This window comes from Eucalyptus grandis, chromosome 2 (genome assembly GCF_016545825.1).
Source record: "Eucalyptus grandis isolate ANBG69807.140 chromosome 2, ASM1654582v1, whole genome shotgun sequence".
Classification (NCBI taxonomy): Eukaryota; Viridiplantae; Streptophyta; class Magnoliopsida; order Myrtales; family Myrtaceae; genus Eucalyptus; species Eucalyptus grandis.
In genome coordinates, this window is record NC_052613.1 from 42,833,328 (window position 1) to 42,844,131 (window position 10,804).

The window sequence follows — 10,804 nt, forward strand, 5'->3', positions numbered from 1 at the left end:
ATTCCGTTTTCCATGATGGACTTCTACTTAAAAATGAGAAGCTGAACAGATATTTCTCTGCTCGTCTCGAGTAGCCCTAACTTCGCCAAATAGCCTGTACAACGCGTCTTCTTCGAAGATTTTTCCAAGTTGGACGAATTCACATCTCAGGACACGCTCCTACTGAAAATATTTGCAATTCATACCAAATAGCCCGTCCATCGAGTCGTTGCTGAGAATTCAAACGTGGTTCCTTTTTGTTTCCATCTTATCATGCTCATTTTCCAAGGTTAGAACCTTGCTATGTGTCCACGTCATGGAAATTAGCACAAGCCGGGGCCTTTATTATTCGACTCATCGACGCCGAAAGATTCTTGGGGCGACCTGGGAGTCACTTGCCCCCTAATCGTCCAATCGTGGTGGGATGGGATGTTGCCGTGGCCGGAGAGAATTAGTCGGGTGCTTCATTCAACATCACACAAAAATTCTATAATTTGACCCGATGAAGGAACCACAAAATTCCGTATGAAATTAGTACATTGATCAAGTACGGTGCGCATACTGATCAAGGCCGTGTGCATGGCACCAGAATTGCAACCTTAATCGGTACCTTCACCCGTATATTCCGCACAATAATCCCAACGAGACAACCAGCAGAATTTCCAGCCAATAGCTCGAGCCGGTCTTTACTCTATTTTTTTAAAAAAGAAAATGAAAAGTCTTCAGTGGAGTCTCCTTAAATGCACCCCCTCCTCTCATCAGTGATCACTTCCCATGGCTGATTGACAAAGACTTCATTCACCTCAAACTCCATAGCCACAACCTTCTTCCTCTCTTCTGGCTAAGTTCAATCAAACCCATTCTTGAGTTGAAGAATTTCGTGTTTGATAACTAAATGAATCCTCCATCGATGTCCCCTGTTTCGATTCATCATACCCTCTTTTTCTTGCTTTTTCTAATTCCACGTCCTTCTCTAGCCCAAGCGAACATATCAGTTGGATCTTCTCTAACCGCCACGAATGGCAACTCTTCTTCATGGCTCTCTCCTTCTGGAGACTTTGCATTCGGCTTTTGCTCCTTATCCGACGGCGACACCAAGAAAAACCAGCTCTTCTTGCTTGCCATCTGGTACAACAAGATACCTTCTAAAACAATCGTCTGGTTCGCAAATGAAGACCGTCCTGCCCCCGAAAATTCGAAGCTAACACTTGCTTCTGATTTGGGTCTCGTCCTCACCAATCCACAGGGTGAAGAGCTGTGGAAACCTGACACCGTCTCCGGCACCGTCTCACACGCTGTGTTCAATGATACAGGCAATTTCATGATCCTGGACTCCAGTTCAGAGGTTAAATGGCAGAGCTTCGACAATCCTTGCGACACGTTGCTTCCGTCGCAAGTGCTAGAAAAGAACAAACTTCTCTCCTCCCGTCGATCGGAGGAGAGCTTTTCCAGGGGGAGATTCCAACTTCGGATGCTCGACAGTGGAGACCTCGTGCTTAACACGATCAACCTGCCTTCCGACTATGCCAACGAGGATTATTACAGCACCAGGACAGACGGCAGCTCTAATGCGTCCACCGCGGGGAAAGAACTCGTGTTCAGCAACTCAGGTTCTCTGTTCGTCTCGAGAGCAAACGGCGAGAATTTATACCTCTCGCAGGGGGACATACCTCCCGCGTCTGATTCTTATCACAGAGTCACCCTGAACTTTGATGGGGTCCTTACTCAGTATGTGCACCCCAAGAATTCTGGTCCCAGCGGAAGCTGGGAACCGCTGTGGTCGCAACCTGAAGACATATGTACCAATGTTTTTGTCCGTGATGGAATCGGCGTTTGTGGGTACAACAGCATTTGCACTCTGGGTGAGAATAAAAGGCCAAATTGTGACTGCCCAGAAAAATTCACCTTGCTCGATCCCAGTGACAAGTATGGCAGTTGCAGGCCTACTTTCACGCAGAGCTGTGCGGACGATCAGGAAAGGATGAAGCTTGGTCCGATGGAGGACCTGTACGAGTTCGTAGAACTCAACAACACAGATTGGCCAACCTCCGATTATGATCTATTGCGGCCTTTCGGTGAAGATGAGTGCCGGAACGCATGCTTGCATGACTGCATGTGCGCGGTGGCAGTTTGGAGGGATGGCCAGAGTTGCTGGAAGAAGAAGCTTCCGCTTTCCAATGGGAGAATTGACCCTACCCTCAATGGGAAGGCCATGATCAAAGTACCAAAGCAAGACATAACGGTTGGATCTTCTCTAACTGCCACAAATGGCAACTCTTCATGGCTTTCTCCATCTGGAGACTTCGCTTTCGGCTTTCGATCATTGTCCAACGGTAACAACGCCAAGGATGAGCGACTCTTCTTGCTTTCCATTTGGTACAACAAGATACCTTCGAAAACAGTCGTCTGGTTTGCGAATGGAGATCGTCCTGCGCCTGAAAATTCGAAACTAGCGCTCACCTCCAACCTGGGGCTCGTCCTCACCGATCCTCAAGGAGAGGAATTGTGGAAATCGGAGAACATTCTCGGTGATGTCTCCTGCGCCATTTTCAATGACACGGGCAATTTTGCGATTCTTGATTTGAAATTGGAGAAACTATGGGAGAGCTTCAAGACCCCCGCGATACGTTGCTCCCTTCGCAGACGCTGGGGACGAATAAACTCCTTTCCTCTCGTCGATCAGAGAAAATCTTCTCCAGAGGGAAATTCCAGCTTCGGATGCTCGGCAGCGGAGACCTCGTGCTCAACACAATAAACCTGCCTTCCAATTATGCTAACGATGCGTACTCCATCACCAAAACTGCCGGCGATTCGAAAGGATTGGCCTCATCGGGGAAAGAACTCGTGTTTAGCGAGTCAGGATCTCTGTTTGTTTTGAAGGAAAATGGCGGGAAGTTAACCTCTCACAGGAGAAGGTGCCTTTGGCGTCGGATTTTTATCTCCGAGTGACGTTGGACTTCGATGGGGTTTGACCCAGTATTACCACCGCAGGAACTCAAGTACCGACGGAAGCTGGAGCATCCTCTGGACCCAACCCGAAAACATATGCTCCAACGTCGTTTCTCAAGGCGGCATTGGAGTTTGTGGGTACAATAGCATTTGCACTCTAGGAGAACATAACAGGCCGAACTGTGGATGCCCCGACCGATACACCTTCGTCGATCCCAGTGATGAGCACGGTGGTTGTGTACCGAACTTCACTTTGAGTTCTTGTTCGGAAGATGAGGAGAAGCAGAACCGTGGTTCGGCCGAGGACATCTATACTTTCGTGGTGTTAAGAACATTCATTCTTTGAAGCTCGGAACAGAGAGGAAGCTTGAAACAGAGAAGTTAGACTGTACTGAAGACAAGTCTATGGCTGTCATTGGAGAAGCTTGGAAGAAGTAGAATTCGCAATTGTGTAACCAGTAATGCTGTCAAATAAGGCCAGCTGTGTATCTACATAAGACGGTGAAGATAAGTCGGTGAAGAAAAGATATCACGTGAACAATTTCCAGAAGGAAAAGAGAGGCAGTTAATTCTATTAGCTTAGCCTTTGTGAAATAAGTTCTTTTCTGTTTAAAGTCTTTACGTTGACAGCTAGCCTTCGGTTTTTTCATTAAGCTTCTGTTGTATATAGATAAAGAGCGACTTCTTCTTCAAACATTGATTCATTGTAACCGTCTATGAGAGAACGAGAGGAGAATACTCCATTGAAAAGGTGCTCTGTATTTTTGAGGTGAATACACCATAATACGAAGAGAATAAGGAATCATCTTCTTCAATAGCATTCATCCGTAATCTTGCTCTTTTCACATGGTATCAGGCGAGTTATCGATCATCTGGATTTCAATGATCGCAGCAGATCAAAGTAGCTGTTGATCATCTTCGTGTACTGATTTACTGAAAGTTCTCACAAGAATCTTGCGTTTGATTCTTCTGTTCCCTGGTAAGATCTGAACCTTGCTGGTATCACGAACAGATCATCATCTCGATCAACAGGTAATCCTGTTTTGAGTCACAAAAATCGATTTCTGTCATCAAAAATCTCTGAAAGTGCAGCAATGGCAGGAAGGACACAGAAGTATCCATTTCAATACATGTTAACATCTCCAATTTTGTCACGATTAAACTTCTGAAGATAATTTCCTATTGTGGCAAGCACAGTTTCACAGGTTCCTTCGAAGTCAAGAACTCTTCGGTTTCATCAATGGTGAAATATCTTCACCTCCTCGAATCCTAAACACTGAAACTGAAGATTGTGAAACAGAAGTCATAAATCCAGATTATACAGATTGGACAAGGACTGATCAGTTAGTTTCATCCTGGATCAGTGGAGCTGTATCTGAGAATATTCTGAGCTTGATTATTGGTTTAGAAACTTCTTATGAGGTATGGCAGACCCTTCTTAATCGTTTTACTCAGAAATCGGTAGCTCGAGAGTTTGAACTAAGAGGAAAGTTACAGGCATGTCAAAAACGAGATAGAGCGCTTTCTGTTTATCTGAGGGAGTATAAGTCCATTTGTGATCAGCTGAATGCGATTGGAAAACCTATAGATGAGATAACTAAAATGTTTGGTGTTCTTGAGGGTTTAGGGCCTGAGTATGAGAATTTCAGAACTACTATCTACTGTTTGAAACCCCAGCCAGACTATGATGAAGTGATAGCACGGCTTGAACGATTTGAAACAAGATTAAAGACATATTCGATGAATCAATTTAACCCTAATCGGCTTACTTGGGACAAAGAAGTTCTGAAACACAAGCGAAAGGAAATTCCGAAAGAGAATACAGTTTTCGGACTTCAAGTTTTGGAAGTCAAAGAGGTGGCAACAGAGGAGGACGCTTTTTTTGGTCGTAGCCGTGCAATGAATAATGCAGGCCGGAGTTATGGATACTCGGGAAGAAATCAGTACTACGGACCAAACAATTTGAATCGAGAACGAACTGATCAACAATTCAAGCGAGAGGATTGATTATTCTAGTCCCGGGACGGGGTTTCGTCCATATGCCGCTTATTCACAAAGGTATCAAGACACTAAATCCTATCCGACTCAAGTCTTGATGCCACGAAACATGTGCAAAATGAGAAACCAACGAAAGCATCCGGTTAGAATGTCGATTTGTAAAAGACCAGGACACGATGCTCTTCGGTGCTGGTATCGTTTCGATAACTCATATCAGTGAAGAAATTCCAACCGCTTTGGCAGCAGTTCATCTAGAGGATCCAAGAGGAAGTGAGTGGTATCGATGACATGGAGCAACAAAGAGCACATATTAGTGCCGATCCGGGGTATTCTTCTCAACTCTACTCGATATACTGGAAATGACACAGTTATGATAGGTAATGGCTCTTGTTTACCTATTACTTATACTGGTAATACTCAGTTGAATACAGAAAATAACACGTTACCCCTAAATGATGTCTTGATTGTGCCTGAAATAAAAAAGAACCTCCTCTCTCGTTTCAAAACCGAGATGACTATCCCTGTTCTTTTATTTTTGATAAAATTGGTGTCTATATAAAGGACAACCAAACCAACAAGACAGAGATGCTCGGAAGGAAACTTAGAGGACTTTACTGTGTGGATCCTCAAACTACAGCAGCATACTTTACTCGAAGACATAGAGCAATAACAGCAGAGATGTGGCATCAAAGATTGGCCCACGCAAACTTCAATATAGTAAAGCATTTGCAGAATAAAGACTTGATTTCGTAATACAAAGTCTGAATCCATTTGCAGCAGCTGTCAAGTTGCAAAAAGTGCAGCCTTACCTTTCCCATTATCGACTCTACATCTACTATACCATTAGAAAAGATACATTGTGACATCGGGGTCCCTCACCGGTGAAATCTTCACAGAACTTTCAGTATTATGTCATATTTGTAGATACTTTTTCTCGCTACAGCTGGGTCTATCCAATGAAGCCGAAGTCGACTTTTATGACATCTTTGTCATGTTTTGAAACTAGTCGAGAAACAGTTTGATCATCAAATCAAAATGTTTCATTGTGATGGTGGAGGAGAGTTTACTAGTAAAAGGTTTCAAAGTCATTTACAGAATTGTGGCATAAAGCAGAGTCTGTCTTGCCCTCATACACCAGAACAGAATGGAATTGCAGAGAGGAAACATCGCCATATAGTCGAGTTGGGGTTAGCCATGATGTATCATTCTCGAGTTCCTTTGAAATTCGGGTAGATTCCTTCATAACAGCCAACTATATTGTCAACATTCTTCCTACACCGAAATTACAAATGGCTTCTCCTTATTCCAGACTTTTTAATAAGCAGCCTAGCTATGACCATCTCAAGGTGTTTGGGTGTGCTTGTTACCCGTGTCTTCGATCCTATGCTCAACACAAGTTCGACCTAGATCTCTCACTTGTGTTTTTTCGGGGCTATAGTGAAAGGCATAAGGGGTATCGTTGCCTTGTACCTACTAATGGCCGAATTTATGTTAGTCGCCATGTGGTCTTTGATGAAACCTTCTTTCCATTTAAAAGGAAGGTAATATCGACTATGATCGTACACAACTTTGTATAATCAATGGGCGATGTGGTTAATCTTCTTGATTCCACAAATACAACCTCGGTGGACAACCCTTCCACTAATCATACAACAAACATTTCAACTACCTCCTTCTGTAACAATCGATCGCACTCATATATCACAATATGAGGGTGTTCCACATATATCAACTTCTCCTCAGCAACAGTCAGACTCGATTGCTACAGAGCAACAAGATGCTCTATCTCAAATTGCCGAGTCAGGAGAACTTATCTTTAATCAAGTTCAACCAGACTTAACAGCCACTTCTTCAGGTACTTCTCCTGTCCATTATATGCAAACTCGATTGAAGTCTGGTATCATCAAACCTAACCCCAAATATGCATATTTGGCTGACTATAAAGTACCTTTGGAACCAAAATCAGTCAAAACAGCCTTAGCTGATAAAGGATGGTATCAAGCCATGAAGGAGGAAATGGATGCCTTGTATGAGAATCAGACATGGCTCTTAGTTCCTAGAACAAAGCAGATGCATGTTATAGGTCTGTAAGTGGGTGTTTAAAACTAAACTAACACCTAATGGCGGTCTAGAAAGATTAAAAGCTCGTTTAGTTGCAAAGGGATTTCATCAAGAAGCGGGGTTGATTTTATTGAAACATTTAGTCCGGTCATCAAGCATGCCACTATTCGGATAGTCCTTTCTGTTGCAATAATGAAGAAGTGGACTATACACCAGCTAGATGTTAAAAATGCTTTTCTCCATGGTACATTGAATGAAACAGTTTTACATGGAGCAGCCCCTGGTTTTGTTGATCCTCAACAATCTCATTGTGTATGTTTACTTAAGAAATCCCTATATGGCCTTCGTCAAGCACCACGAGCATGGTTTGACAAATTTAGCAACTTTCTCCCTGGAGAATGGTTTCTTCGTAGTACTGCTGACCCTCTCTTCGTGCTTCACTCTGGTTCAGACACAGTTCTACTACTACTATATGTTGATGACATAGTTCTGACAGGAAGCTCAGCTCAGTTACTAACCACTTTGATTGAGTTACTGAGCCGTCACTTTCACATGAAAGATTTGGGCCATCTTCACTACTTTCTCGGCATTGAAGTCAAACGCTCTCCTTATGATCTATTTCTCTGTCAAACCAAATATGCCATTGATCTATTAACAAGAGCTCATATGACCAGCTGTAAGCTCCGTATCAACTCCTCTTCCACTTCGAGTAACTCCTATGACAGATGATACTACTTTGCTCTCGAACCCTCTTGAGTATAGAAGCCTTGTGGGAGGGCTTCAATACTTAACAATTACTCGACCTGATCTTGCTTATGCAACAAATACCTTGTGCCAAAATTGCAGCATCCAACAATTGCGGATCTTCATCGATTAAAAAGAGTACTTCGCTATGTCAAAGGCACTACTCATCTTGGTCTTTTTCTTCATTCACGTAGCTCCACAGACTCTCTATGGCTTCTCGATGCTGGGCTGGGTGTGCTGACACCAGGCGATCCACAACTGGCTACTGTACATATCTTGGATCAAATCTCCTTTCCTGGTCAGCTAAGAAACAACCAACTGTTTCTCGTTCTTCCACAGAAGCCGAATACCGAGCTCTTGCATCTACTTCAGCTGATCTTACTTGGATTGCTTTTGTTTTGCGTGATATTGGTATATCTCTTCTGTCTCCTACTCTCCTATTTTGTGACAATAAGTCTGCTATATCTCTTACAGCCAATCCAATTCTTCATGCCCGAACCAAACATATAGAGGTAGACTTCCATTTTGTTCGGGAGAAAGTCTCCTCAGGATCTCTCCGTATTAGTTATGTTCCTAGCCATCTTCAACTTGCAGATATTTTTACAAAACCTTTGACACGTTTTTGTTCATATTAATCTTCGTACCAAATTGGGCATGGGATTTTCATCCCCTCCCAATTTGAGGGGGGATGTTAAGAACATTCATTCTTTGAAGCTCGGAACAGAGAGGAAGCTTGAAACAGAGAAGTTAGACTGTACTGAAGACAAGTCTATGGCTGTCATTGGAGAAGCTTGGAAGAAGTAGAATTCGCAATTGTGTAACCAGTAATGCTGTCAAATAAGGCCAGCTGTGTATCTACATAAGACGGTGAAGATAAGTCGGTGAAGAAAAGATATCACGTGAACAATTTCCAGAAGGAAAGAGAGGCAGTTAATTCTATTAGCTTAGCCTTTGTGAAATAAGTTCTTTTCTGTTTAAAGTCTTTACGTTGACAGCTAGCATTCGGTTTTTTCATTAAGCTTCTGTTGTATATAGATAAAGAGCGACTTCTTCTTCAAACATTGATTCATTGTAACCGTCTATGAGAGAACAGAGAGGAGAATACTCCATTGAAAAGGTGCTCTGTATTTTTGAGGTGAATACACCATAATACAGAAGAGAATAAGGAATCATCTTCTTCAATAGCATTCATCTGTAATCTTGCTCTTTTTCACAAACTTAAGAATACAGATTTTCCATCGTCCAATTATGCGCAGTTGGGACCTTTCTCTGAGGATGAATGCAGGAACTCGTGCTTGCATGACTGTATGTGTGCGGTGGCTGTTCACGTAGACGGCATGATTTGCAAGAAGAAGAGCTTCCCGCTCTCCAATGGGAGATTCGACCCCAATTTTAACTGGAAGGCCATGATCAAAGTCCCGAAAAGCGACCTCCCTCTAACTCCCACGAACGATTCCAAATTCCCATGCCCAGAGTCGAAGGCGAAAGAAAAAAATCCCAGGACTTGGATTTTGGCAGGATCATCGCTCTTGGGAACTTCTGTTTTTGTCAACATCCTCTTCATTGGTGCGAGCACTCTGGGTTTTTGCGTCATCTACCGCAAGAAGCCTGTGAAAATAAACCCTAGAGAAAATCTAGTGGAGACGAATTTGCGGTGTTTCACTTACCAGGAGCTCTTCAAAGCCACGGATGGCTTCAAGGAAGAGCTAGGGAGGGGAGCCTTCGGGATTGTTTATAAAGGGTTTATTCCTAGTGATGTAGCAGTAGCTGTGAAGAAGCTGACTAACGTATTTCAGGACAAGGAGAAGGAATTCAGAACCGAAGTGAATGTGATCGGTCAGACGCATCACAAGAATCTGGTCAGGCTACTCGGCTTCTGCGATGAAGGGCAAGAGAGGTTGCTGGTTTACGAGTTCTTGAGCAACGGCACGCTGTGGAGCCTTCTCTTTACTGGTGAATCCAGACCCAGTTGGAACCAAAGATGCCAAATCGCTTCAGCAATTGCCAGAGGACTGCTCTACTTGCATGAAGAGTGCACGATGCAGATCATCCACTGCGACATCAAGCCACAGAATATCCTCCTCGACGAGTACTACAACGCGAGGATCTCCGATTTCGGATTGGCCAAGCTCCTGAAGATGGACCAGAGCTATACTCTCACAAACATCAGAGGAACAAGAGGGTATGTCGCTCCTGAATGGTTCAGGAGCTTGCCGATCACCGCGAAAGTAGATGTTTATAGCTATGGCGTGTTGCTGCTGGAGATAATAAGTTGTAGGAGTTGTTTGGGGGGTGAAATGGGTGGAGAAAGAGAGAGAGCTCTTGACTGATTGGGCTTACGATTGCTTTGTGGATGGAAAATTGGATGCTCTCGTGGAAGGCGACATCGAAGCTTTGAGTGAGAGGGAGAAGCTGAAGAATTTGGCGATGGTTGCGTTTTGGTGCATACAAGAGGACCCGTCATTGAGGCCAACTATGAAGAAGGTGACTCAGATGCTGGACGGAACAGTGGAAGTGCCGGTCCCTCCATGTCCATTCGCTTTTAGTAGCTGCACCACCATCATTCCTAAATGAGAGCTGAGCTTCAAGCTATGTAGTATGAACTTTAATCTACTTATGCTATGATGGGCATACCATACTCCACCGCTTGTTTTGCAGCGCGAAGTGTTTGTCTTCTTTGCAGTGTATTGAATCTAAAACGTGCAACATAGTGATGCAAGTTCTTTTTCAAATCAGTATTGTAAATCTCATGTCTTGAATAGATTTTCTCTTCTTTTTTTGGTAAAAGATAAGTATTATAGATAGACTAGAAAACCAGGAAGCCATACAAAGTACAGCAAAGAAGAGCCGGCACCAAAAAAACTTGCACTCAGAAGGTCAGAGAAAAGCCAATCGAGTGGAAGGGTGCCAACCCGAGCTGTAGAGAAAGATACAAGAAATGGGAAAACAAGCATCTAGAAGAAGGCTAACGAACAGCGAAGCCAGGGCAGAAAGCAAGACACGAACAAACGAAAAGGGAGGGCAGAAATACAACCCAACAAAACCAGGTTACAACCAAACCGAAGCAGCAACC

The 10,804-nt window shown here is 43.5% G+C and overlaps 1 protein-coding gene across 1 annotated transcript; it reads left to right on the forward strand.

The window, feature by feature from the left end:
• Positions 1 to 718: 718 nt before the first annotated feature.
• On the forward strand, positions 719 to 10,434 carry LOC120290737 (G-type lectin S-receptor-like serine/threonine-protein kinase LECRK3). Its single transcript, XM_039307116.1, is given in 7 exon segments — positions 719 to 2,606; positions 2,663 to 2,894; positions 2,971 to 3,250; positions 4,126 to 4,785; positions 7,250 to 7,432; positions 8,955 to 10,033; positions 10,035 to 10,434. Coding segments are annotated over 7 exon segments (4,437 nt in total). The 5' UTR covers positions 719 to 874; the 3' UTR covers positions 10,306 to 10,434.
• Positions 10,435 to 10,804: the final 370 nt, after the last annotated feature.